The 14,630-nt window shown below is 52.9% G+C and overlaps 1 protein-coding gene across 1 annotated transcript in view; it reads right to left on the minus strand.

The window, feature by feature from the left end:
• The window catches only part of LOC106816571 (methylcytosine dioxygenase TET3-like), a 16,242-nt gene extending 12,017 nt beyond the window's left edge, over positions 1 to 4,225 (minus strand). The window contains exon 1 of the mRNA XM_014821196.1: positions 2,755 to 4,225. Within this exon, the coding sequence (XP_014676682.1) occupies positions 2,755 to 4,222 (1,468 nt within the window). The 5' untranslated portion in view covers positions 4,223 to 4,225. The remainder of the gene's footprint in view (positions 1 to 2,754) is intronic.
• Positions 4,226 to 14,630: the final 10,405 nt, after the last annotated feature.

Consider the following 14,630-nt stretch of genomic DNA (forward strand, 5'->3'; position numbering starts at 1 on the left):
GAGAGAGAGAGAGAGAGAGACCTGGAAACTTGAACACGATACCTCAAAGCAATTAATAATAATTACAACTCCTACGTGATATGATATAGATATATATATATGATCGTTATTAATACTATTATTAATATAGTTACATGTAACCATTTAATGTAGTTAATGAGATTATTTTCTATTATATATAGTGTAGTGCCGCTATTACATAATATAACTGTATATAAACGAAATAATACACACTACCTATTTACTATTCGTGGGTTGTAGTGACCCACACATGGTGTGCTTACGACATATAAACATTTGTGCAATCACATGACTAGATAACTAGATAGATCAATAAGACAACAAAGACATGTATATGATCTATATAACGACTCTAACCACGACCACCACAGAGCGGCGTAAAAAATTCGGCTAAGAGTCGAACGATTACAAACAAACCCTGAAGGAATCTAATCCCTAGAATAGATCTATAACTTATTACGTACGACTATTGAAACCGATCCAGGCTCGTCACTACAATGCAGAGTGCGAGGGAAGAATCAGAACAACATTCCAAAATCTTCAAGAAGAGATGAATAATGTGCAGGGGTAGAAATTAACTTTTGGACACGGGAGTCCAACGGACTCCCTACCCTCAAAAAGAGGGAGTCCGCAGCAAAATAAGGTCCGCAGTCTAAGGTTCAAAATGAAAGATAGTAACAATAATTCGCATGTGCTTATTTTTAAGATTCATGCGGTTACACGTCTGCCAAATTTTCTTTGGACTTTTACTGAAAAAATACGGTAATTCCGCGAGGCCGTGCTCTGGAATGAACTAGTTAGAATGGCAGAATTTTCAGGGAGTCACACGGACTCTTGCATATGACAAATCAGGGAGTATTTGACTCCGGACTCCCGTTAATTTCGCACCCTGATGTGTTTGTTAACCACAGCCCACGACGACAAAATCTCAGTCGCAACTACGAACTTTTACTCACCGAGTAATTACCTACCGTACATGACACCACCCGGATATGCCCTCTCGCTCTCAGCAACCCCACGCAAAAAATAAGGGACTGGTAAATTTAGATTGGATTGCTTCCTTATGAAAACCATGGCATAAAATATTAGGAACTGGTCAATATAAATATTGGATTGCTGCCTTATTAAAACCATGACGTAAAATATTAGGGACTGGTAAATTTGATTTCGATTGGTTTGCAGTCTAGGAACCACCATGGCCGTCAAATAGTAGGGACATGCAGGCAAGTTTGATTTTGATTGGATTGCTGCCTTGCTACCATCCTGGCATGGAAGGCAGAACTCTTTCTCTGAACTTTTCAGCGAAGTGGATTAATCATGACATTTAATCATCAGGGGCCGGTTTCACGAAGCATGATTAACTTTAATTATGATTAAATCACTAATCATGATTAACTTCCCATACTTAAATTGAAGTGACTGTTTCACGAAGCATAATTAACTTTAATCATGATTATAAGTTAATAACAATATTTAATTCTACTAAGGAGCATGATTAAATCCACTAATCATAAGTAGTTGCTAGTATATACTAGTAGTAGTATATGTAGGTAGTACTAGTATAATTATATTAAGTACGCTGCAGATTTTACAATTGGAAATTTTACTTCAATCTTTTCCCAAGGAAATTTAAACTCTAAGATTAGATGTACTAATTTAGTCATTATAATTGCAAATTAATTAATTCTTTTTGATTTTCATGTACCGAATTTGCAGATACTTTTGGCGTTGTCCGCCATTTTAAATACAGTGTAATTGATGTAACTCATGTCGGCTAATTATGTGATTAGTTAAACATGTACTTAAATCGCTTCGTGAAACAGATTGTTAAGTATGATTAACTAATTATAATTACAGGAGGTTAATTATGATTAGTGATTTAATCATAATTAAAGTTAATCACGCTTCGTGAAACCGGCCCTAGTAGAGTATATAAAGTACAGAGAGGGGAACGAGGAAAATTAATATAGATGTTCATTAGTCAGTATGTAAGTACTTAATCAGTACGTGTAAGTGTAAATTTCAAAGAGAGGGGACAAGGAGGAAAATTCCTCCACGAAACTTCCAATGGCAGGTCGGTCGGAGCGCGGAAAACAAGAGAGCGTTTCGCGGGCGGCGCACGCAGAGAAAAGATGCAGACGATCAGAGACAACGGTGGGACTCCATGCTGGTTAGTGTGCAACGCCGCTCGGCCGGTGTCGCCCTCTATACGCTCGCCGTCCGCCGGGACGCAGCCTCGCCTTTGAGGCCCCCTCCCACTCGAATCTCGCTCCCGGCAGCGAGTGCTTGAGACTCGAGACGCGGCTCATGACACAAGACACGACTCGATAAATGAGTCAAGACACGATTCGATACATGAATCGAGACACGACTCGCAACACGACTCATGACACGAGACGCGACTCGAGACAGGACTCGCAACACGACTCATGACACAAAACGCGACTCGAGACATGAATCGAGACACGACTCGCAACACGACTCATGGCACAAGACGCGACTCAAGACATGAATCGAGACACGACTGGTGACACGAGACGCGATTCGATACATAAATCGAGACATGACTCGCAACACGAGACGCGACTCGAGACATCAGCCACAGCCACGAGACTCGACCCCCCCTCCCCCTCCCCGCCCCGAACCCGGCAATCGGCAACGCGATAGAGGACGGCATCGAAGACACACGGGGGCCGAAAAAAGACATGGCGGCCAAGCGGCGAAACGACTTACGCTCCCAACCTGGTCCGAGGCAGTCGCACGACGGCACCTCCTCCTTGATGTTGAACTTGAGACGCTCGTAGTCCTCGCCGACCTTCCCCAGCGCCGCGCGAGCGACCGCCTCCGCCTCCGCCTCCGCCTCCTCCTTCAGCGCACCTTCCCCGCCGCTGGCGCCCTCTGTCTTGATCTCGCGTCCGTCGACGAGCATGGTGAATCCGTTCGGCAGCTTCCCAGCGGTCGTCGTGGCGACCGCAGGGGACGAGTCGGACCAGAGTTGCCGCACGGAGGCGGTGGTGGCGGGCGGGGATGTGTCGGACCAGGATGCACGAGCGGAGGAAGTGGTGACCGGCAGGGATGGGCCGGACCAGAGTTGGCGCACGGAGGCGGTGGTGACCGGCGGGGATGCGCCGGACCAGCGTGCGCTAGCGGAGGAAGTGGTAACCGGCAGGGATGAGGCGGACCAGGATGCGCTAGCGGAGGAAGTGGTGACCGGCGAGGATGTGTTGGACCAGGGTGCGCGCACGGAGGCGGTGGTGACCGGCGGGGATGCGCCGGACCAGCGTGCGCTAGCGGAGGAAGTGGTGACCGGCAGGGATGGGGCGGACCAGGGTGCGCGCACGGTGGCCGGCGGGGATGTATTGGACCAGGGTGCGCGGTCGGAGGTGACCGGCGGGGATGTGTTGGACCAGGGTGCGCGGTCGGAGGTGACCGGCGGGGATGTATTGGACCAGGGTGCGCGCACGGTGGCCGGCGGGGATGTCACGGACCAGCGTGCGCGAGCGGAGGTGACCGGCGGGGATGTGTTGGACCAGGGTGCGCGGTCGGAGGCAGGGGTGACCGGCGGGGATGTGTTGGACCAGGGAGCGCGGTCGGAGGCAGGGGTGACCGGCGGGGATGTGTTGGACCAGGGTGCGCGCACGGAGGTGACCGGCGGGGATGTGTTGGACCAGGGTGCGCGCACGGAGGCAGGGGTGACCGGCGGGGATAGTTCAGAAGCCGCACTAACATGCCTCCCCGACGACGACGACACCTCGCCGAACCCTCTACTCGTCGGTGCGGCCGGTTTCCGCGGCGACGGATGCTGCTCGCGGTTGCCGGGCGACGTTTTCCAGGTCGTAAACGCTGCGAGGTCTTCCTCTCCGTTCAACATCGCTTCTATGTACTTCTTGCGGTCGAAACCTTCCCCTGGCTTCTCCCCTCGCTCCACTGGAGGGAGGGACCCCAGATCCGTCGCCGCCAAGCCCGCAACAGTGGCGCCAACTGGCGGCGAGGTCGGCAAGGCGGGCGGACCGTTCGTCGTCGACGCCGGCGCACCCTGCTGGATAGAACTCGCGCGATCGTTCTCCCGCGGTGCCTGACCCGTTTCGTGCCACGCCGCGTAGCCGTCCCGCGTCGTCGCCGGCAGCCGCGAAGCGCCGCTACCAGGGGGAGCCTCCGGCCGCGACGACGTCTCGGACATCGACGCAAAGAGGTCGGCCATCGAACTCTGTATCCGGTTCGCCGACAGTCCTCCTCCTCCTCTTCCTCCTCCTCCTCCTCCTCCTCCTCTTCGTCCTCCTCCTCCTGTTGTTGCTGCGACGACGGGAGAGTCCGGAAACATGTACGGATCGTCCGCTGCGGCGCGGTGCTGCGTAGAGGTCACGGAGGGGTCGGCAGAGGTCGCAACAAGGTCGGCAGAAGTCGCGGCAAGGTCGACAGAGGTCACGGCATGGTCACCGTCGTCGCGCTGCAGCCTACGGTGTTCGGCGAGCGCGCGGCGTAGCTCCGTGTATTCTCGCGCCGCGCGCGGACTCTTCTCGCCGACGCAGGGGGCGCCACCGCCGGACGTCGGCGCCGCCGCGGCGTCCGAGTTCGTCAGCATCGCCTCGACGTACCGCCGCCGCTCCTCGGCCACCAAGCGCCTCCTGGCGGCGGCTGGGGACGACGTCGGCATGGCGCCGAGGTCAGGAAGCTTCCTGTGGTTGCTGCCAGGGGGCGCCTCCGTGACGGCAGCATCCGCGACATCAGTTTTCTTCTTGCGCACTCGCTTCTTCTTCGGTTTCGGCTCGGCGTCGCCGAACTGGAAATCGCGGAATGGCGGCTGCAGCGGCGCCCCCTGCAGGGGCCCGCCATCGCCATACATCTGCTGCATCCCAGGGAACACTCCTGGCCAGCCGCCGCCGGCGTACGCGTGCCCGTCGCCGTGGCGACCGCCGGCGGCGTCGTCGCCCCTCGCCTTCTTCGCGGGGCTGCCGAGAAGCTGCGAGTCGTGGCTTCCTCCGTGCTTCCCCGCCCCCGCCGCCGCCGCCGGTCGCCACGGCGACGGGCGCGCACGCGTTGCGGCGCTGCTGCTGCCGCTGCGCGATCATGAGCCGGAGGCGGTCGCTCGTCGACGCGTGCGACGGTGGCGCCCCCCGGTGCTGCTCGAAGTACGTGTGCAGGTCGCCGTTCATCAGCTGCGGCGGCAGCTCGACGTTCGGCGGAAACGGCATGTCGTACTCCTCCTCCTTCGGCGCCCTCTGGCGGCCGCCGCTGCCGCCCCAGCAGTGGTACGGCGGCGGCGCCCCCTGCTGGCAGCCGGGATTCTGCATGGGTGCGTCGTCGCTGCCCGCATGTAGGTCGGTGCCGCGCGGATTCCGTCTCACGTTTCTAGTGGCGCCATCCTGTGACGATAAAAAAACGAGAGATATAGCGATGACGCGACCGTCACAGTTCCTGGACAAAATCGCGTTAAAAATACGTTTAGTCGATTTTTAATAAAAAATTTTTTACTATGCTTATAGTAGGTAGTATATAGTTAGGTTAAATTATCATCTAGGTACACATTACTAGGTTTATTTCTTCGTACGTTATTATTTATACGTATTTTTATTGGGTTCGCATAGGCTTTAACGATTCGGATTATAAACGCGCGATTTCCGTTCTTAAGTTCCTAGGCATTCATTCATTCGATTCATTCGCAACCCCCCCCCCCCGTCATTGGCTAACCCTCGCTGCGTGAAGCGTCGGGTTAGGTCGAACACGCGAGAATGCTCTATTGTTGGCGTTCGCGCGTTCGAACAGACAGATACGTAACACTGTTACGTAATAGGTAACGAAGCGGATGAGAATTAAGAAGGAGAAAAAGGAGAAGACATGGGGAGGTGGGTGGATTAGATAACGGGTTGTTGAGACAGTTCCACTGACACACATCCCCTTGGCACGCCGATATTTCATAACCACGCAGCACCCGTTCACTTGGTTCGCTTGGCTACAAGCTGTCACACGCAGACCCATAACCCAACCTAACACCCACACACCCGCACCTATTACCAAACCCATAGTCTCACACACCCGCACCTATTACCAAACCCATAGTCCCACACACCCGCACCTATTACCAAACCCATAGTCCCACACACCCGCACCTATTACCAAACCCATAGTCCCACACACCCGCATCTATTACCAAACCCATAGTCCCAACATGGGCCGGGCCGCACCTATTGACCAAACCCCATAGTCCCACACTACTCGCCACCAGGGTCCTATTCAACCTAGAACCTCCACTACAGATCCTATAGCCACGACCTCCTCTCAGCACCACGTACTTAAATCAAACACAATTAGTTCCACACGACCCGATTCGCGACCTCTATTACCGGGCAACCCATAGTCCCATCACACGCCGCTACCTATTGACCGAACACCCATAGTTCTACACACAACTCCGTGCAGACACACAGCTATTACCAAACACCAATATTCCAGCCACACTCGCACGCTATGACCAAACCCAATATCCCCCACACACTATCGCACACAGGTCCTAGTTACCAAACCCATATCCGCACACACTCCACAGTCTATTTACCTCCTTAAACGCCATTAGTCCCCACACACTCGCACAGGTCTATTAACCAAACGCCATAAGTCTCATACACACCGCAGCACGCACCTATTCTACCAGGGCAACCCACTAGTCCCACACACACGGCTAATCTATTTAGACCAAACCTCATCCATGCACACACAACCGCCAACTAGCTAGCCTTACCTAAAAACCGGCACTCACATCAGTCCTAACACAACCCGCACTTTACAAACCCATATGTCCCCCACACACTCGCACTATTACCAAAGCCATAGTCCCCACACACCTGTCCACCCCGCAACCTCATTACCAAACCCATAGTAGCTCACATACTACGTCACGCTGCACCTCTCTTACCCTAAAAAACCCATGTTAGCCCAGCCATCCCGCACCTAGTACCAAACCATAGGTCCCACACATTCACCACACCTATACCGAAAGCCCCATAGTCCCACACACCCACACATTAACCAAACCCATTATCCCACACAACTGCCCGCACCCTTATTATCCCAAACCCCATAGTCCCACACACCGACCCCGCACCTATACCAAAAGCCCATAGTCCTACAGCACCCGCCACCTATTAACGCAAAGAACGCCATAGTCCCACACACCTAAGTCACCTATTATCCAAAACTCCATTAGTCCCACACACGACCCACCTATTACCGAAACCCACATATCCCCACACGACCCAACGCAATCGTATTACAAAGCCCATAGCGTCCACACTATCAGCCTCGCACGACTATTACCAAACACCTAATAGCGTTCAGCATAGAACACACACTAACGCCTTTCGGCACCCGACCTATGTACCCCAAAACCCATAGTCCATTACACCCGCAACCTATTAACGCAAACCATAGTCCCGACACACTCGGCACAGGTCATTACCAAACCCATGAGTCCCAACACATCTCCCGCACCTAGTTACAAACCCATAGTCCTACAATCAGCATCGGCACCTATTTTACTGCAAACCCATAGTCCCACAATCACTCGCGACAGGTCTATACCAAACCCATTAGTTCGCCACACATGCCCGCACCTATTCCAACCGCCACTAGTCCCCTGCAACCACACTCTAGCTAACACTAACCCATCTGCCACTACTATGGCCCTGCCCTCGCACGAGCGTACTACTTACCAAACTTATTCACATCTAAACACCTAGCCCCAGCCCAAAAGAGACCCCGCACCCCATATTAATAATGGCCCGTGCCCCAAGTACCAGAAAATACCTATCTCCCACACCGGCACCACCACCAACCACCACCAGCTATTGCCCAAATCAAACTCCTCATAGCGAACATAGTGAACCTGACTATCAGTTCCTTTCAGAGTCTTGATGATTGTGAAAGAAAGTGAAGAGGAACAAAGGAAAAAGATCGATCGGCAATCAAGTGACAGCGAGGACCGAGGTGAAGTCGTTTCGGCGGCGGTAAACCGCGGGGCGATAATACGGTGAACGATGCGATGTTAACATTCCCACACGACATTTCAATCGTCCCCTTCGAAGATTCTATACCCTTCTCTCGCCGGACGGACGCGGCGCCACCTATTGCAAGCGTCCACGCGGGCACGAGCTGCAGCCGCCCGGCGACCCTCGTACTCTCACTTTCCACGGGTCGAAGAAACTAAAGCCTCCCCGCCCTCGCCGAGCCATAAATTTAGCGCGCGTGCGGCTAAACTACAACTTCCCTTTTCGGGAGCCGACGCTCGATACGCGGATTCCTCCGGCGGCTTGTTGGCACGCTGCCAACCCCCCCGGTCGCACACCGTCGCCCCGCGCTACCGCGATACGGAAGAGCGAAGGTGATCTGTAGTAACGAGGTTCCGTGAAGTTAATGCCGGGTGACTCTGCCTGCCTTCCTGGCTGATCCAATGAGCTTTGCTTGACCCTGTCTTAGCCAGAGGAGCCTGTTTGAACCCCATGACCTTGACTGACCCCCTGAACTCTGCCTGACCTTGACTCAACGAGAGGAGTCTATTTGAACCCAATGATCTCTGTCTGACCCCACAAACCCTGAACCCCACTATAGGGGCCTGTCTGAACCTAAGGTCCGTGCCTGACCCTTTCCACCTTACGTGGATCCATGGCTTCTGGCCATTCCCAAGAGACCCTATCATATGTGACCCCTATGTCTCTGCCTTAACCCTTGGACCCTATCTGATCCCTAGTTCTCTGTCTAAACCCTTAGCCCCTATGTGACCCCTCTAGAGTTCTCTGCCTTAACCCTTGGACCCTACCTGACCATTAGGTCTCTGTCTTAACCCTATGCCCCTATGTAACCACTAAGTCTTTGCCTCAACACTAGGAGACCGCTTGATCTCACAGACTCTGTCTGACCTCTAGAACGTTACCGTGGACCGCTCGACTTCTTGACCGTTTCACTGACCTTCAGAGACCGCCTCACTGTATTCGTATTGTCACCAGGGAAAAAAATAAAATTTATTTTTCGGGGGCTACTTTTCAAGCTCGCGTGCATGAAAATAGCACTCTAAAATTTGGTTTGCATTGAACTCTATGCAAATTTACGGGGGCTCTTTTTGGCATTTCGGGAGCTAATTCGCCCCGAGCCCCCATGTATTTTTTTCACTGATTGTCACTGACGATACAAGTTAGCAGCTGGAGTGCAGCAGCCTCATGCACACTCACACGCGTAGCAGCGCGCGTTCACTACACCGCGCGGGTATTTCGCGCAGTTTATCGTCGGTTGCCGCGGAGTTACCGACAGGAACTCCCGACTGTCACGACGCTACGTCCGCAGTCCCCCACACCCGCGTCCGGCGACGCCGGCGAAACAGACCGGAATATGAGTCGCGGATGAGAAAGAGAGCGAGATACGAGTAAGCGAGCGCAAGAGAGTACACGAATGAGAGAGGGAATGTGATAGTGCGAGAGAGAGAGAGAGAGAGAGAGAGAGAGAGAGAGAGAGAGAAATGAGGGAGAGGGAGCAGGGAGAGGGAGAGGGAAAGAGAGAGAGGAGAGAGAGAGAGAGAGAAGAGGAGAGGGAGAGGGAGAGGGAGAGGGAGAGTGGAGAGGGAGGGAGAGGAGAGGGAGAGAGAGAAAGAGAGAGAGAGAAGAATAGAGAGAGCAGAAAGAAAGAGGAGAGAGAGAGAGGAGATCACGTGAGCGATAGAAACGCTACGTGAGGAGATGACTGAGGCGAGAGAGCGACTGAGCGAGAAGCACGTGAACACGTGTTGTTCGCGCGCGGCGCCGTCCGAGACGGCCGCCTTCTTATTTGCCGCCGTGTCTAGACGGCAGCGAGGTGACTCACCCCCCCTTACCCCCCCTCCTCCCCCGCCGCCGCGTCTGGCTGGCACGAGGAGGCAAAAAAGGGCCTGGCGAGCGAGAGGAACTCTTTTGTGGCCGGGCTGCCCAGGCGCGACCAGTCGATAAACGCGGCGTGAGAGAGAGAGAGGCACGAGCGGTGGCAGCCGACGATTTACACTGTTATGTATACTGAGCAAGGAGAGGCGGCGGCTGGTGATCGGAAAGCGTGCGTAATGCCGTAGAGAGGCGATTGAAATTTGAATGTAGAGAGGTGTCCGCAAGGTGTAGAGAGGCGATTGAAATTTGAATGTAGGGAGGTGCCGCATGCCGTGGAGAGGCGATTGAAATTCAGTAGTAGAGAGGTGTGTGTCCACTTCGAAGGGGTATAAGGGGGTTTAAATTCGTTGGTGTTTAAATTCGCGTTAGCATTGCTTAACACTGCCTTCCAAGTGCACGCCCTTACACGTACTACGCATACATTTAAATCTCAATGACTTTGAATTATGTTATCTCGTACATATTTAATACTTCATATACAGCCCCAGTCACAACACACGCATTCAACGCACGCACGCACGCCGCACGCCACGCAGCTGCACCCACGCCGACACGCACGCACGCACGCACGCACGCACAACATACACCCCTGCGTGTAACCTTACAACAACGTGTGCGTCCGTTGCCTAACTGTGAAGAAGGTGCGACTTCCTGAAATCAAAGCCGAGCTACGAAGGACTATACAGACGACGACGACGACGAGACGGTCAAACGCCAAACACGGCACTCGAGAACACCCGAGACACCTACATGTGAGACACCTACATGGGGGGGGGGGGGGGGTAGACATTGTAGGACACGTGTGAGACATTGTAGGACCACGTGCAAGACATTGATAGGAACGTGTGAACATTGTGACGACGTGTGAGATTGTAAGGACAACGTCGAGACATTGTAGGACACGTGCGAGAATTGTAGGACACGTGTGAGACATTGTAGGACACGTGCGAGACATTGTAGGACACGTGTGACATTGTAAGGACACGCTGGCGAGACATTGTAGACACGGTGCCGAGACATTGTAACACGTGCAAGGACATTGTAGGACACGTGCGGAGCATTGTAGACACGTGCCGAGACATTGTAGGACACGTTGGCGAGACATTGTAGGACACGTGTGAGACATTGTAGGACACGTGCAAGACATTGTAGGACACGTGCGAGACATTGTAGGACACGTGCGAGACATTGTAGGACACGTGCGAGACATTGGGAGCGTCGAGACGGTTGGCACGTGCAGGACATTGTAGACACGTGCGCGACAATTGTAGAAGACACCGTAGCGAGAACATGTAAGACACGTGTGAATTGTCGAACATGGTAGACAGTTGAGCATTGTAGGACACGTGCCGAGATGTAGGCACTGCTACTCGTGCGAAGACATTGTAGGACAGGTTTTTTGTTTTTTGGGCGTGCGAGACATTGTAGAAACGTGCGAGACCTGTAAGGACAACAGTGCGAGACATTGTAGGACACGTGCGAGACATTGTAGGACACGTGCGAGACATTGTAGGACACGTGCGAGACATTGTAGGACACGTGCGAGACATTGTAGGACACGTGCGAGACATTGTAGGACACGTGCGAGACGTGAGAGAGAGAGAGAGAGTTCCTCTCAGGGAGCGCCCCTTGAGACCTCGGCATTTCCGCTGCCGAATATAGCCCCGCGTAACGCATTACCTCTCCATGTACTCGACAATCGACGCGTTTCTCGCAGGCATTCCGGCGCACAGCGGGGGAGTCGTCGGGATTGACCAATCGCGCGCGCGGAGCAGCTGCGAGCGGAGATCCGTAAAACACCGGCCCCGTGAATGATTGTGGGCAGATCGCAGGAAGAGGAGGAGCAGGAAGAGGGGGAGGAAGAGGAAGAGGATGAGGGGGAGAAGGAGAAAGAGGAGGGAGAGGAGGAGAAAGAGGAAGGGGAGGAGGAGGAAGGGGAGGATGAGGAAGGGAAGGAAGAAGAGGGGGAGGAGGAAGAGTAGGGGGAGGAGGAAGAAGAGGAGGAGGAGGAGAGGAGGAAGAGAGGAGGAGCAGGAGGAAAACAGCGACGACAAAGAAAAAGAGCGAAATTTCGAGCCCCCCGCGAAAACCCGCAGCAGTTTCATTCATGAATCGCGGCGCAGCGTGATTACCGAGGGCAACCAGAATCGACTCGGAAATCAAATTCAAGCGTTGAAGTCGAATCGGTGCAGTTTGCGCGAGTTTCTAGCCGCTGGAGAACACACCGCATGGCATTGCGTATGGGGAACGCGGCGATACGAGATCGCACTGATCAGCGATGGAGGACCGACCATGAAAACGATCATGCGCGGTTTCGGACCAGTGTGTTAGCCAGAGACCCGTCTACCCATCTTTTGGACAGCCTATTCTTGGATGAGACGGATAAAATTTGATAGAGACGGCATGAGGGCGGCCCAATTTTATATTCTATACACCTTGGTATAACTGAAAACAGTGCTTATAAGAATATAAAATCATATCAGATTCCTGTCTTTTTGGCATTTCAGACAAAATTTCCTCCATTTTGAGGTAAAAGCGCTCCACCCTAGAGCGCTTCGCGCCCGCAGCATCCTCGCTTCGCTCAGATGTTGGTTTTTCCTGGCTAACACCCTGGTTCGGAAAATCGGTGAGAAGGCGGTGACTGGTGTTGTAAGGCGGCTGTCGTACGCTACTGTCAGCTGTGAACTCCTGTGTGCGCGCGGTCGCAGTACCGCACGCAGCACGCGAGGAAGAACGCCGTTACCGTGACGACGCGAGAAGCTGCGAGCGAACGCATCCCGTTGCCGCGACGACGCTAGAGTAGTAGTAAGGTACAGTACCTGTTGGTGTTAAAACACGTCTGAAGTACACAGTCCACCACACTGGTCAAGACAGACACGTACAGGCCACATAGGTCACTACAGTACAGTTCGGTACAGTACAGTACAGTAAGTACCATTCGGTACAGTACAGCACAGTTCGGTACAGTACAGTACAGTACAGTACAGTACAGTACAGTACAGTACAGTACAGTACAGTACAGTTCGGTACAGTACAGTACCGTACAGTACAGTACAGTTCGGTACAGTACAGTACAGTACATTTCGGTATACTACCGGTTGGGGTCAAAACACGTCTTACACACCCCACGACACTTGTCACCACAGACATACAGTCACTGTAGACTGTACAACCCCTGGCGTCTTCAAAACACATCTTATATGCAGCCCACCTCATTTGTCAACAGCTCTGGCTGCTGCTACTATACACTCACTCTCCACACTGTGCTATATACCCACGCCTGCACATCACACGGGTCATCAGACAGTCATGTACTATTTACACGGGCTAACAGTTACTGCTGCCCCTGTACAACAACAGCCTACAACAACCCTCACAGCCAGCAGCACTGCTTGTACTATGCCTGAGAGGGTCTATGTCCCCCAGGGTACTGCCGGAACGTACCCTGGTCACTATTTGATATGGTTAGGGTATAGGGTTAGGGTTAGGGTATAGGGTTATGGTTAGGGAGTATAGGCGTAGGCGACTCCCTATACTCGTTAGTGGAGTAGGCAAGGTACGGTCCGGCATATTAGATAGTACCAGGGTACGTTCCGGTATACCGGACCGTACCCAGGGTGCGTTCCGGCAGTACCCTGGGAGACATAGACCCTATGAGCTGTACTATGTGCATCATATTATATGCCTATACAACAACTCTCACAGCCAGTAGCACTGCTTGTACTATGTGCATATATGCCTAGATAATACAACAGTCCCCCCAGCATTACTACCGTATATGATCGCGTAATAACCGCAAATTTGGCCTCAGATTTCAACCCTGTATTTGCTCTGCGGTTTATAAGTGCGCCATACCGTGAGGGGAAATATACTAGACGCAATACTTGCATGGTTACCCGATTCAAATTGAGGTGCGGCTTATAGGCGCCCGCGGTTATTACGCGATCATATACGGTACTATACGGACCGGATTCCCCGTGTAATTGTTAACTTTCAACGTTACATGTAGGAAGAACAGCAATGGGTACGTAGCCCTACCGGTGTGTATATATAGCGCCTCCGCTCACGCTGCAATAGGGTCCGAATCCTGTAGTGAGAGGGAAGGGTCTATACCGGTAGAGCAACAGCGTGAGTGAGGCGACGAGACTAACGCTGATAGGGTCTATGTCCCTCAGGGTATTATCGGAGGGTACCCTGGGTACGGTTCGATATATCGGAACCCTGGTACTGTACGATCTAATATGCCGGACCGCGTACCTCGCCTACTCCACTAACGAGTCTATGGAGTCGCCTACGCCTACTCCCTAACCCTAACCCTAACCCTAACCATATCAGATAGTTACCAGGGTACGTTCCGGTATATGAGCATCACTGTGCCATGACCAGTAAGAGATAGAGAGAGTGGGAGAGGGCGAGTGATAGGAGATAGAGAGAGAGAAGAGGGAAGGAAGAAGAGAGAGGGAGAGAAGGACACACAGAAACACACACACAGAGACAGAGACAGAGACAGAGACAGAGACAGAGACAGAGACAGAGACAGAGACAGAGACAGAGACAGAGACAGAGACGGAGACAGAGACAGAGACAGAGACAGAGACAGAGACAGAGACAGAGACAGAGAAAGAGACAGAGACAGAGACAGAGACAGAGACAGAGACAGAGACAGAGACAGAGACAGAGACAGAGACAGAGACAGAGACAGAGACAGAGACA

The sequence above is a fragment of the Priapulus caudatus genome, unplaced genomic scaffold (genome assembly GCF_000485595.1).
Source record: "Priapulus caudatus unplaced genomic scaffold, Priapulus_caudatus-5.0.1 Scaffold1419, whole genome shotgun sequence".
Taxonomy (NCBI): Eukaryota; Metazoa; Priapulida; class Priapulimorpha; order Priapulimorphida; family Priapulidae; genus Priapulus; species Priapulus caudatus.